The sequence below is a fragment of the Orbicella franksi genome, chromosome 11, assembly GCF_964199315.1.
Source record: "Orbicella franksi chromosome 11, jaOrbFran1.1, whole genome shotgun sequence".
Classification (NCBI taxonomy): domain Eukaryota; kingdom Metazoa; phylum Cnidaria; class Anthozoa; order Scleractinia; family Merulinidae; genus Orbicella; species Orbicella franksi.
Genome location: NC_138155.1, coordinates 2,747,613 through 2,762,500, shown reverse-complemented (window position 1 = coordinate 2,762,500; position 14,888 = coordinate 2,747,613). Strand labels below are relative to the sequence as shown.

At 38.4% G+C, this 14,888-nt stretch overlaps 2 protein-coding genes across 2 annotated transcripts; both read left to right on the top strand.

The window, feature by feature from the left end:
- Positions 1-6,131: 6,131 nt before the first annotated feature.
- On the top strand, positions 6,132-7,585 carry LOC145502289 (uncharacterized). The gene has a single exon (XM_081481545.1). The coding sequence runs from the start codon at positions 6,316-6,318 to the stop codon at positions 7,462-7,464; it is 1,149 nt and encodes a 382-aa protein (XP_081337671.1). The 5' UTR covers positions 6,132-6,315; the 3' UTR covers positions 7,465-7,585.
- A 1,374-nt stretch (positions 7,586-8,959) lies between these two features.
- LOC145502302 (ubiquitin-like protein 4A) lies at positions 8,960-14,872 on the top strand. The gene is made up of 4 exons (XM_081481562.1): positions 8,960-9,209; positions 9,455-9,560; positions 10,678-10,859; positions 12,364-14,872. Exons 1-4 carry the CDS (start codon positions 9,162-9,164, stop codon positions 12,457-12,459), a joined length of 432 nt encoding a protein of 143 aa, XP_081337688.1. The 5' UTR covers positions 8,960-9,161; the 3' UTR covers positions 12,460-14,872.
- The last annotated feature ends 16 nt before the right edge of the window (positions 14,873-14,888 follow it).

Here is a 14,888-nt window from a genome sequence, read left to right as displayed (position 1 = left end):
GTCGCTTCGTTAGCCAATCAAATTATTTAAACAATTCTAACAAGGATTCTGATTGGCTTATTTTAGCGTGCTTTATCGGAGAACAGTTCACGGCTGACGCCACTTTTGCTCGTTTGGAAAATAAAGTTTGGTTTGAAAAAATTCAGCCAAATTCGTGAGGAAATTATCGGATTCTTCATCATAAAACAAATAAAGAAGTCTCGACTGTGCTCTGTTCTGTTGTAAAGCACTTAGGAAGCGGTAGAGCACTCAAGAAGTAGGGAAAAACACTCGACTACGTCTCGTGTTTTCCCCTACACTTCTTTCGTGCTCTACCGCTTCCTAAGTGCTTTACAACAGAACAGAGCACAGTCGAGGCTTCTTTATTTGTTAATTAAAACGCGGAGTCCTGCTTTTTGTTTCGCCAAAATATGAATTTTCCTCCCTAAATTGTGAAGACCTAATTTTGTTACTTTAAATTGCAAAGAAAATTCATCTCAATGTGCCCTTCTAACTCAAACCCTCGTCGAATTAAAACACTCGTGATGCACTGATTGCAGAGGGAACGAATAAAACATATCGCTTTATTTGAAGTAAAACTAAATTTAACGGAAAACCAAAGGAAAAAAAACTCTTGTTGGTTTGTTTTCTCATTATGGACCACGTTATATTGTTTAGAGCATTCGCTCTTTTATCCATCTGAAAGAACTGTCAATTCATATACGCGCGTCTGAAAACTTGAAAGCGACGGTAATCCACCGCAGGAAAACAGATGGCGGCTGTACATTTTACCAAAATGCCTTGCGAACCTAACAGAGCCTACAGGGCACAAAGAAAGCCAAATTTTTACAATATTTGTCCCTGTACTAAGGACATTGAGTAGCTTAGTTTTGAAGATTTTACGTTTCTGCACGTTTTTATGAACGTTGTTAAGGTTTTTGTGGGCTAAGAACTATGGGTAAATGTACTAGTCGCCATCTTTTTTCCTACGGAGGATTATCAAAACATGACAAATAATTTGCATAATTGCTTCAAAATTAATCTGTCGTTTTGAGCACCCCTCTAAAACTGTAGACTCCTTATTTCAGACATTTGCTCTCATATATTTATTTTTTTGTTTTGGTACCATATTATTCCTTAAAATGTTCCATTCTTTTCCTGAATGCAACTACACGACAACGTAAATAGGTTACTGGCAACACTAAATTTTTTCACAAAATTGATGCATGCACAATAATGAAACCACAAAGAGTACATGCAATGGGTGATCAAACCAACACATATAACAATATGTGAGTGCTTTCTAACTTTACAAAACAACAGAGGGTCTGCGCCATGTCAGATCTGAATTTGTTAACATTGTATTAACCATGTTTTCACAAGACAACTTACAAGTTACAGGATATGAACATGTTTGTACTCCCTTTAGCATATTAATTTAGTGGGTTGCCACGTCTTACAGACCCTTGAGGCCAGTCGGCATGTTATGTCGCCCAGTGAGTTAATAAATCTTTGGAGCTAATCGTAAATAACTTGACTGGCCTCTAGGCCGAACACTGTTCAGGCAAACTTGAAGTAAGATTTTTTTTAATTTTTACTGCAGTCAGATAATGAGTTACTTGTGCCAGAAATGCAAAACAAAAACAAATTGGGGGTCACCGACTACGTTTCAGAGATAAAGCTTGTGGAAAACTACTTTGATTTTGATCCACAGGGGTTTATAGTTAAAAATCCACAGGGGTTTATAGTTAAAAATCCACAGGGGTTTATAGTTAAAAATATTGAAGTTGAGTGAACGGAGGCAAACGATCTTCGTCATATTTTGTAAAAGTGGGTCTGTTGCGTAAATAATTCCAAATGTTGCCAACATTTTCACAAAACGTAACCCTTCAAGAGGTATTTGAAACCACCGCACAGATAAACGAACCTTAAAAGAACGGAATTCGATGATACATTTAATTTTACAAAAAATTGTAACTTCGAATGGTTAAATTTTCTTCATTTTTTCGCTAAACGTAGAAAATCGGTAGAGAAGATGATTCATCAAAAGAAAAATAAGGGTCAGTTATATCTAGAACGTTATTCTGGCTTACAGTGAACCACTCAAATCTTATTTAGAATATAAACCGATGGACAATCTGACCAGTAACGCATTGACTCATTGTTTGAATGAGAGTCAGGAGTCAAGTTAAATAGTTAAATGCTGGTCTTGAGTACTAACCTTAAAACGGGAATAAATGTTGTATTCCGGTACACAATGAACACAGTGATGCACGCAGAAATTGAAATCAATACAAACAGCCGGTGCGCTTGAATGCCTTTGATGTGTTTCAGAAGGCGAACCATTGCCATGATGTCGTTAAACGGCTTTAAACTGCTTTAACTAGCTTGTTTTGCTGTCCAACTTGACAATTACTTCGAGAAATCATCACAAGTGACATACGCTGACCTGCCTCCTGGGCAAACGTTGTTATGGCTCGTAGTAACGCCTTCAAGGCCGAAAATATTCTAACAAAAGGTGCTAGCGCTGCTTAGCAGCACCTCAGTCATTGCGACCAACTACGTTATATGCTTTATATGCCGCCTACCTTCTGTGCTTTATATGCTTATGAGTTAGCCTAGCTTTAAAACCAGATTTTAAGTGAGGCTTATTCTCGTTATTCTCGCATTGGCAAGATTGTGTTGTTAGTCTTTTGGAATGCTGCAGGTTTGACTTTCGTCTAATGCGCTCGTTGATTTCCATTTGACCCCGAACTTAATTATGCACGCAAGTTTGCCACTTTCGTTTTATTTTCGAGTATGCATAATTAATAAGTTTTTGTGTTTTAAGGCGAATGGTCAGGCTTCCCTAAAAAAGGGAGAGTGCAATGCCTTCCAGTCAACAAGACTAGTCCGCCACGCAACAACGGTTCGCCAAAAAAACGGGGGTGCACCAGCACGTCAAACTCAACGAGGGATCGAACCCCGCCCCTACAAACAAAAAACATAGGAACAAACAAACGAGGAACGAACAGGCAAAAACATCGGACAACAGAACAAACATACACAGTTCCAGAGCAACGGCGAAAGGTGAACCCAAAAGAGGGGCACCTGTCAACAGACTAATCCTATAAGAATAGGTTCGCCACCAATATGCAACTAAAACAAACCAAGACCAAAAACAACAACAATAAATCAGTCCAAAACAAACAGTCCAAACTCAACGAGGCACAGGCAAAAACGAGAGAACGAAACCAAACGGAGTGGGCGGCAAGACAGCCGCCTCGTTTGCATGCCTTTTTAAACAAAGGAATCTTTGACCGCAGACTCAAGTGCAATAAAATATTTGTTGATGAGTTCATCCCTTGAATTTCTTATCGTTGTTGAAACAATACAAAATAATACAGGGCGAGAGCTCTCGCCTCTTAGCGGCTTTCACCAATGTGACCCGGGTTCGATTCCGGCCCGATGTCATATGTGGGTTGAGTTTGTTGTTGGTTCTCGCCTTGCTTCGAGGGTTTTGTCCAGGTTCCCCGGTTTTCCTTCCTCCACAAAAAGCAACGTCTTGAAATTCGACCAGGAAGGAGCTAGGGCTAAGGCTAACGTTACTTTCTCTCTAAATATTGCAATTTATTTATTTGTTTATTTATAATACGAAAATGAAATACCTTTTGTTGTTCAAGAAATAATATTGTGTCACATGGTCCCTTATATTTTCCCAACTGCAAAAAAGAAAAAAAAAAGAGAGAAAAAAAGAAACTGATAACGAACATTTGTAGAAAATAAATCCAAAATGATGATGGAATGTAAAAATTAATAATTCCTCGATGAAACGGAATTCTGTCAAAAGAAACGAACTTTGGCCGCCCTGCATGTCAAAGTACGGTTGCTATGGCAATGCTAGATGACGCGAGAAACATTTGACACATGAATATTTCGGGGAGGGACTAATGAATAGCCACAGAGAGTTTCAGCATCACAGAGAAAATTTTCTTTTCAAAATTCAGAAAAAAAACCTCTGAAGAGATGGCATCGTTCCTCCCCCCTCCCCTCTCCCCCCTCTTGTTGTAAATTAATTAATCATAAGAGAAAACAATCGGGAAAGCAAACTATTATTATTATGTATTATTTTTATCTACAATGTCAGAAAACCGTGCTCGCATGAATAGTGATGAATTTGTTGCTATCGCAAGAACTACCATTATCGAGTCCGAATTTCTCTTACCAAACTGATTCAAATGGAGTTGACATAATTGTGTTTATTGTTAAATGAATTCCGATTGATTTTTGCTCTCAATAAAAAAAAAAAAACACAAATTTTATGGTCAATTGCTTACTCGATTTTTTTCAAGAATCTTAAAGCTATTCTTGAAGTTTCGGGTGTGAAAGCTGGTCACATGCATGTGTGAATTTGTTATTTTCATTTTAAAAAGGAAATCTCTTTATGATATATTATGAAGAACGAAAGTAGAAAAAAAAAAATACAAATTAATGTAACACACCGGGTAACGCGTGGGTAAAACTTATGTGACGTCAAGCGGCTAGTGTTAACGCTGTAGTTAAAAATGTGGTCTTTGTCATTTGTTGAGAAGTAGCCAGATGGACAGGAAAGCTCTTGCAAAGCCAAATTACGTTTTGTTTCTTCGTCTCAACATGGGCTGGCCTCCCTTGGGAAAACCAATATTGTAACTGTCAATAATGAAGTCCGAAAGTAATTGGTCGTATTTATATTCCTTGAGAATTAACCAGAGGGACAAAAAATCCTGCGTTGCCAATTATTCTTTTTGCCGCTTGAGCCGTAACCTTCCTTGATCGGCGATCTTAAAATATAACATAAAAATGCGTGGGCAGTTTTCCAACCCATGAAAGCTGTTACAAATGTGTACAATTAGACTGTATGTATGTAAGGGCAGATAGCATGTCTAGCGTGACTTAATAGGGAGTTTAAGAAACCAGGACACGACGCCGAGGACAACGTCGGTTAAAAAATGATTTTATATCTTACCCAAGAATTTCGAGATACTCTAAAGTCATTTTTCTTTGTTTCTTAGTGTCAAAACTATCACGAAACTGAATTCGGGACAAGGCGAAACATTTGAAATAAAAACAAAAAAAAATTCACGTCGTGGTTCACGTTCTACGGACAACACAGACTTTGGTCATTTCACGTTGTTGTTTGGCAGAGGACGGCAAAGAAATGTACGAAGAATTATAACGCACGTGCACAGCTATTGTTCTGCTCATTAAACCTTTTGTTTAACGACGGTCGCGTTGCCGTTGCCGTCGTGGTTTTCTTAAACTCCCTAATAATAGAGGGGAGTGATTATGAAGCCCGGCAAACTTCCGTGGAAGAGCAAACAATGGCAAGATTTATTTGGGAAGGTCCACGACCGTGCACAATCTTTTGTTTTGCGCTCATACACTATGCATGATTACTTAATCGGAACGTTTCTATAGCTATTGATTAGTCAGAGGTACTACAGCTATTGTGTTTTGGTCAACGCCAAAAAATCGAGCAATCTCGTACAACAAAGAACTTTGCCGCGCTTCTTTACCATTGGCCATTATAACTGTTACTTACTTGTACTTTAATTGCTTTCTTTTAAGTTAACAAAAAGTGCTTATTGGTATTCTTAGAAACGTTTCGTGTTTTCTTTTCTTTTCTTTTTTTTACTTACTTGTACTAACTCAATAACTATGAGGTGACTTACTTACAACTTACTTGTCGGAACCTTACATAAATAAAGAAGTAAACAATAAATGTCATAAATGAAACGCCTTATTGAAGTGTCGAAGTGCGTGCTCTACTATAGATGCTGTACTAACTGGAGGAACTGTAATGAGCAAAAAAGCATTGTAAATTAAACCAAATTTGCTAGAAATCTTAACTGTTTGGAGGCTGACCAGTTGACTATTTATAAAGCGGGGAGAAGTTGAATTTCGGATCACTGATCTCGAATCCATCTGGTGGCAGAGAGTAGACTCAATCGCGGTACCCGAGTCCAGATTGCAAATCTAGCGCCCTAGGTTTAGGCCACACCGCGCCTCCAAATTACATGAACGAATTCAATTTAGTTAAGTGCATGGAAGCAGATTTCTGTTATTATTTGATTAATTGACATCAGTAGGGATCTTTAAAGCGTAACAATCAAAAAGACTACTAAGAAAGCCGGCCAACGGAAATTGCAGATACTGTGTTGTTGTCAAAACAAATAGAAGACCTCTATAGTAGTGCTTTAGACAGGTGTCCCTTTTCATAAGAATTGCTATAAATATTACTCTTTCAAAGCTAAAAATTACCTTGCCAGGCCACCGCACGGTTTGTAGAGAGACTCCCAGACCAAAAGTCCATCCAAGATGAACCTTACTTGCAACAACTCCTGGGCCAACTCGAGCGGAAGTTTTTCGAACGAACTAAATCAAAGTGTCTTTGCTAATTTGCCAGCTTGCTCTGAAACCGCTGGACAGAGTCCATCAGTGATCGACCCATTAGAGGATTTTTACAAAGCCGCTTTCGGTTCCGCCATCTTCATCTACGTGGTTTCGTTGATCACAATCTTAGCCAATAGTCTTCTGCTTCTCATTTTCTGCGTCGACCCACTGAAAATTTTCCGCAACTCAACCACGTATTTCCTCATCGGGTTGGCCATTGTCGACTTATTAACAGCGCTGGTTCAAGAACCCATCTACGCCACTTGTTTTATCATCCTGTATATTAAGCATCCTTCCTTAAAGAAATGTCGACCCTTTATGGAATTTGGAAGTTATTTCTCAGCGTTCTCTATAACGGTATCGTTGTTAATCGTCTTCGCCTTTACCGTGACGCAGTACATTGTGGTTTCATCACCTCTAAAGTACGGCCGCTTGGTGACCAAGAAGAAAGTCTTCATTAGCGTTGTGTCCATCTATCTTTACACTGCAATCCTCTGTTGTCTACCTTTGATGGGTGTTCCAAAAAAAGTCAAGGATGGTATAGACTTGTTCCTTCACAGCTATGCAGTGGTTCTGATCACAATAGTTTTCTACATCCTTCTGCATCACACAATGAAAAAGAAAATGGCGTCGGGAAATACACTTCAGAACGAAAGTAAATCCCGTGAGGAGAGCAAACATACTCAAGTGCAACGAAACTTTGTTCGTTTGAACGTGGTCCTTCTAACTGTGTTGATTGTGTGTTTCGTGCCAACAATGGTAATGATGACCATAAGACTATTTATAGAGGACTATCTGCCTCCCATCCTGATTGCAAACTTAATGACAGATAACCTGCACTACCTGAAATTCCTGCTCGACCCGTTTGTCTACGCGTGGCGCATGCCGAAGTATCGAGAATCCCTCAGTAAAATTATTTGCTCTAAAAATGGCAATGTCGCTAAGGAATCGAGTGGAAATGGAATCAGGAACAATTCAGCTGTGGTGGAGAGTAACGATAATGAAGTAACAACTGCAGAACTGAACAAATCGGCAATAACTTTGCTTAGCTTTAAAGCTATGCCTCTATACTAAGATTGAGAAACTTGTTTCAAATGAACGATTTGCATGTTAAATCTTGAGAATATCGTCGACTAGCTTGATGGAGACTTTAAATGAGATCTAGATTCCAAATTCCTCATGTCCCTTATTACTAGTAAGGGGTGGGGGGGGGGGGGGGGCGGCGGTGGTTAGTGCGCTCGTCTCCGGATCGTGCAGTCCGGGGAAATCGTGTTGTGTTCTTGAGCAAGACACTTTACTCTCACAGTGCCTCTCTCCACCCAGGTGTACAAACGGGTACCGGAGAACTTAATGCTGGGGGTGACCCTGCGATGGACTAGCATCCCATCCAGCGGGGAATAGAAATGCCCTTTACCGCTTAATACTACGGAAACCGGGATAAGCTCCGGCCTGATGAGCCACTTGGCTGGTATACAGACTTCACTTTATTATTAGTAAAACCGAGGAACAACTATGTCTAATCAATTGAGTTTTCATGCCCTCTGCCTTTGAGACTTCATGCCTAATGTGGACTGGACGATATATAAATTACAATTTTTTCATGTAGATACAGTACAAGTGAAATAATATGAAATTAATTAAAATGTTTTATGCATACTAATCTCGGCTATTTTCACACTGAATTTCTTACACCGTTTGATGTGGAATAGTTATAAAGCATTTATCACAACCAAAAACAGCGCAACAACGACAAAAAAAGGGAAAAAAGAAATGAAAAGAAAGAAATAAACTAAGAGAAAACAAACAAATAAATAAAGAAAAAAAGTTGGTTGAGTAAAAAATTCCAGATCTTCATATTGACTGAGCGATGAATCGTTACCGAAACTTCTCTAAACTTCCCAGCTACCGAACAAAATGTATAAATATTCATGATATTATTGGAAATAAACTGCTGAACAGAACAAATTAACGTGTTGTGTTGCATGCATCACTGTTTTCATAGGTCCTTAATATTTCTGTTAGTCGTAGCTCGTAGCTCATGTTCTCCTGTAGTAACCAAATAACATGACTCTATTTTGTATAAATTCCCACAAAAAAAAACAATGCTTTATAGCGCTCCTGCTCACAGATACATGGCACATGAACGTAACTCCTTGACCTGAAAAGGTGTATCATTTTACTTTCTCAATTGAGGTCATTTGCAATAACTTGGAAGTAATGGCTATGCTAACGTGGATCAAAGTTAGTAACTATGAGTGGATACAACGAATATCAGATATAACTCGCGCAAGAGCTTTTCAGTCTCGATCCAAAGAAAACACAAAATACAGTCACGCCCAATCGGCCCCTGGGAGGTCATGGATTCGAATCCTTTCGGGGACTCAGATTTCTTCTTTGTCCCCTGCTTGTATGCTCGATTTCCAGCCGTTTTGGGAGTGCGATTTTGCTCACAAAACGGCTGGAAATCGAGCCTAATGCTCGTGGGACTCAGATGTTTTCTTTGTCCCATGCTGGTGGTAACATTTCATCTTTAAGAAGAAATCCAATGTACAGTATGCCCAATAGCAAAATTTTCAGGCCAAAAAAAAAAACAAAGAAAAGTCGAATGTCTCGGTGGTTGACCGTGAGGGGATTGAAGACGAATTGAAGCTTGGAAACCTGGCCAGAGCTTGGTAACCACGCAGCTGTCTGTTTTCTGTTTCCAACACCGCGGAAGTCAAAGAATTTGCTTGAAATTTCCGTCTTCTCCCTTACAAAATATTAAGTTGGATATGCAGATTACCGTAAAAATATTGAATGGCCAAGAAGTAAGACTGGAGGTATGTGGAAAATCCGAGAATGTTTTTGATATGCGGAAGAAGGACTTCGGCCAGTTCTGGCCAGTTCGAAGATCTCTAGAAAACCTCACGAAATGGGACAAGTTTGTTACATTATTAGTGGAGTCTACGATTTCAAAACACATGCCCACCTTTTTAGTGACCTTACAGATTTTTCGTGTAAGAACAACCTCGACACTAACATTGCTTTAGTACTGTACTCATTTCTTGCGTCTAAAATTATGTAGGTCTCTGAAAATGAGCAGATCTCACTGGTAAAACAGCTTGCGTCTGAAAAACTTGATGTGCCTGTGGAACAGCAAAGATTAGTATTTAAAGGGAAAACTTTAGCAGGTGCAGTGTATGTAATTTTGTGTGTTAATAGTACCAGCTGATGTACAGATACTGTATGTATCTTGATGGTTGTCTGAGAGATTCAAATGACAAAGGCTGGCCACGTTGGATGACGGAAACAATATACAGAACAAGTTAGAAATCTTTTTCGTCATTTAATATGGCAGTAATGTCATCTCATGACCCATCACGTGTACCAAGAATAGTTCATGACTTTCATTTCAATATTAGTAAGAAAATGAAGGTTGCCTTCAGTATATTGGTATTCTTGTTGTAATGTATCTCTATTAGATGTAATTAATTGCCTCATATACTGGGTTTATACTTGAAAGTCCATTCTATGCCTATTCCTTATGACCAGAAGAGCCAAATGCCTTGTTTACAATAGAAATTCTCACACACTTATTGGCTAATTTTCATTGTCATAAAGGGGACAGACACATGAATTTATAATTTATGCCACAAGTGAGAGCATACAATCTGACAATTTGTTATTGTAAAAAACAAATTGATGTCTGTTTTTCATACGTCTGTCCTGTTATTGACAATGAATTTCATCATAACATTGTCAAAGTACTCTGCGGATCCACTTGGCTATCGCCCCTTGGATCCACAGCCACTTTGACAATGTTATGACAAAATTCATGATCAATAATAGGACAGACGCATAAAAAAACTGACCTCAATTTATCAAATTGCTGCAGGTGGCTGTTACAAGTACTGTTACTACCCCTATATAGGATGCTAGTCAATAACTAGACATCCTCTACCACCACCACCCCTCCCCCCTCCCCAGCAGTTTATCTGGTTAACCAACCAAGCCCCTGGTGGCCTACTTTTACATTGTTCACTCCTGTTTCGAAACGCTGCCTTGCAAGCCCTCCTCCACCGCCCACCCTCCTGTTCCCTCACTACCCTCACAAATTCTATGCAAAGATTGGCCTGCCAAGCCACCTCCAAGGCCATCAAAGAAGACCTGAGAAATATAAATATAACCTGTACTATAGCAGTGTAAAAACTGTTCTACTCACTTGATGCTGCAGTCAGATGGCAGCAGAAGTGTATCCCATTTTACCTCAATCTACTAAGTCCACTGTATTTTTATTTCCAATGCCAGATTCTTCCACCTTACAAGAGCATCAGATTACTGAAGGGAGCAAACTTCACCTATCCGTACGAAAATCAGGCCATGGTGCCAGTAGTGGAAATCCTGAAGACTTTTTTGGACTGCTCAAGGAAGTAATCAGAGGTCACTTCAGTGAGCAAGATACTGAGCGAGTGATGCAGAAATTTAGAGAGGTTTGTCATCATTTTGTTATTTATTTTTAGTGAGAAGTGCATAGGACGGAGGACTATTGGGGTTAGAATGTTGGGAAAGGAACTTCAAGAAAGCGAAATGCTAATTCCTGATCAAAAGTGTGGCCTTCAGATGTATTTTTGTCAGCTGGATACAATATGATACTAAAAGACCGTAACAGAAATCTGTTAAACTTTTCATTGTTACTGTAACTCAGTCAACTTGTGTAGGGGTAGCTGAGGGTGCATATGAACTCCCTTGCAGGGTAGGTGAGGCAAGAAGCCTTTGGAGAAGACTGAGAAATTGCCTCTTTCCCACTCCCCAGAGATTTCTTTGGTACCAATTATTGTGTTTTGGTCCTTTACATATTTTAGGGGGTAGGGGAAAGTTTTGTTTTTGATCATAGCTTCGAAAATAAACATGGTGTAGTGTGTCGTGGTTTTCTTCTAGATGACAAAATGACTTAATTTTTCTACGTTTATCAACAAAACGTGTAAATTTTGTCTTTCTTTGTGGACTTTTGACAACAGTATTACAAAAAATTACATGTGAACTTTTTATCTTTGGCGCTTGTAACTAGGACAAATGCCCTAGAAACAAGACATTTCTATTTGAGGGTCAATCGGTCATCATATATTCATTTAAAATGTTATTACATGTAGATAATTATAATTAGTTAATTAATCAACTAATTTTTTATTTTTTTTTTTGTTCGGGCTACTGAGTTTGACTTTTGGGCACCCTAACCTATAAAGTTGGGTGCCTGAAGGGCTCCCTAGAATTTTTCTCAGTGCACAGCCTTCTGACTTTTACATTCTCAACAGATGAACAACAACATGCATTTGGATAGCACAAATACATGTATACTTCATAGGACACTTATAAATTTAATATGAAAGTCACTATTTTTCACGAACACGATCTTTATGGCGTTCACTTAAATGTACACGTATTTATAATTAAGTGAAGCTTGCTGACTTTGCACTTTCCATTCGGAACCCCTCGTTATTGTCACATAAGTTTGAGCAAAGCAATGTACGTGTGAGTCAAAAGCTGGACACATTTAGATGAAATTACATACACTCAGACAAGTAAAAGATTTCAGCTGGTTGTCTGACAGAAAAGACAGATTGCATTATCTGCCAAAGCCGGTAAAATACTCAGACCTTTGTGATCTGCAGCATAACATAAACCTACACAATCTGCACAGACAGATTGGAATTAGAATACAGGGTTGTTGTATGGGTGTAATGCCTGCTAACTCCTTTGTGCGACTTCAATGCAACTACCAATCCCGCAGTGACAATCATTCACCTCAGTGTTTACTGACAATCATTCAACACGATGCATGAAAGATTGACACAAAACTCTGTGAAAAAAGTGATTTTTACTGTTTTTGCTCAGAAATGAGTACAGGAGGAGCTGACAAGATCCTAGATGTTCTGTTAAATAGCTAGTGTTGAAAACTTTGGCTAGTATTTAGTTGTTATTGTTTCAATTCTTCAGGACTTTAAGACATGGGTATGGTCCCTCAGTCTCGATGACATTGAACGCATGGCAGCGCTTCATTTGAACGAGTCAACAGAGTCTGCTTCTTGTTAATATTGTGTACCAAGGCTTGCTTGAAAACATTTGGTGAGCGGTTAAAAGTCCATCTGAAACCAGGAGTCAAATGGAAGCAAAAGGGCAGACATGGTATTGGCCTAATTACATGACACGTACATGTAACTTCAGATAGGTGGCTGGAAGTTCCAAGTCTTCAGTTGGCTTGTTTAGACCCTGTGGAAGGGAGATCCTACAGGAAGGGAGATCCTGTATCTCTTCCAACGAGGATTTTTATATCTAATTTTGTTGCTAATAAAGTAAATGGAAAGTTATAGGGTGTCTGGAAAACCCGAATAGTGAATAGCGAATAGTCCCGTAGTATGAATAGTGTAAATAGTGGCGAACAGTCTCAAATAGTGACGAATAGTGGTTAATAGCTGCAAATAGTGGCAAATCGTAGCAAATAGGGTACCCAGTATCTCGCAGTCAACCCCGCAGAAATGTAGGCCGGGATTTTCCCACTAAAAAGCACAGACGCTTATTGGGGCAAAAGGTGTTTCTAAACATAATTTCTTCTGTTTTAACGCTGCTAAAGTGTAAATACATCTTTATTAGGTTATCCTTGTGTTTTCTGTTTTCTCCCTAGCCTGAGTCCGGAGAAGAAATGGTAAAAAATTCACTGAAATTCTGTTGCTTATTTGGATAATTAATTAACACAGGATATTAGATCTAAAGTGGTGACTATTGACGACTATTCGTCACTATTCGCCACTTTTCGTGACTGTTCACCACTATTTGCACTATTCAAGACTATTGGCACTATTCGGGACTATTCACTATTTGCTATTTGTGACTATTCACTATTTGCTATTCAGGTTTTCTACCCAAAGTAATAATTAAATTACATTTCCACACTGTGCTATTATGTGCAATGTGGTTGCATCATACACTTTTTTTGTTTTGTCTTGTAAAGGCTTCCAAACAAACAGTGCAGTTATGATCAAAATATGCTTGATACTGAAGCTCCTTGAGATATCGTCTAGCATACACTGCTGTTTTAATATTGGTATGATTTATATTAGTAGTTTCAACTTGGCGTATCTTTCAAAGATGAATGGCCATTGATACAAATGTGTAATCCCAAATTTTTTATTGCATCAGAAGAAAATCATTGCAATAGAGAAACATTGTTTTTTTGCTTTATTTTGGTGGAGCAAAATAAAGTAAGCAAGAAAATTTTTCTTGCTTACTTTTTAGTTTATACTTGACAGTAATATTTAATATTTATCAATCTATTATTAGCTCTGTGGAGAAACAACCTTTTATTTCAAAATAATTTAGTCCGAATTGTCAGCTGTTGTCTCATACTTAACTCCCAAAGGGCCCAGGCAAGAAAGATGTCTGAACACTTCCAGTTTTATGATGTCATCATGTAACATCATGCACTTATCAGAAGTCCTGGCCTTCATCCCTTGGGGGGTAAAGTGTGAGTAGATGGCTGACGCTTTTGTGTGTGTGTGTTAAAAAATAACCACCCAAAGGCAAGTTTTTTGGTATGTAGTTACCTTGTTGGTCAATTTGTCCCTAGTTGACTGTGGTTTTTAAAGTTTCCTTTGCCTTTGTAGGCAGTGCCATGCATCACGAAATCCAAATTCTCCCAAAGGATAATGTAAATGTACAAAATGGAGAATTCTGCTGTTGACGTTTTGACTTAAAAGCTCTGAATAAACAGCCACTCTCCTTTGTAATGCAGTAACAGTCTGGTCACTGGAATTTTGTTAGCAACCTGTCCTCACCCTTACCCATCCTAGTCTCACCATCTATAAGTCTTCAAAAGATGTGTCAAGACCTGTTGTTGAGTAGTCCACAGTCTAAAACTTTCCAGCTATTTCTCTAAATCACACTGTGCCAGTGGCCCCTGGGGTCTTCTTGGGATGGAGGGTGGTCTGAGTATTCCACATCCCATAATATCCTGTATCCCATTAATTTCAGTTGCGAAAATTCACCATTTCCTACTTGATATCCCGTTTTATGTGATCAAAATTTTCCTTATCCCATTAATTATTTCTCCCAAATATCTTGTGTACTGTTGATTTTTTTACCTAAGTTTCCTGAAAACCTCTAGGGGTCTAATGCACCACACAATGTCCTATGTCCTCAGAGCTTTTCAAAATAGAAACTTTGCTCTCAACAAATTCAAAAGTAAATGACAAAATACCTAATAGATTTAAAATCAATAGATATAATTTAGAATTTTGGTATCTCGATAAATCAGGGTCAAAATAATGATAAAATAAAGTGGTAAAAAACAAACAATGTCGAACTTACAAAATTTTAAAATCTACTGTAACCTTGGTAAACAGGAAGTATTTACTTTTGCGTCAAGGTCAGGTAATATTAAAATTTAGTTTTGAAAATAATCTTATTCATAATAAAGATATCCTCACGTTTATATAATAACGTTGACTATTCCCCATTTTTCAGGA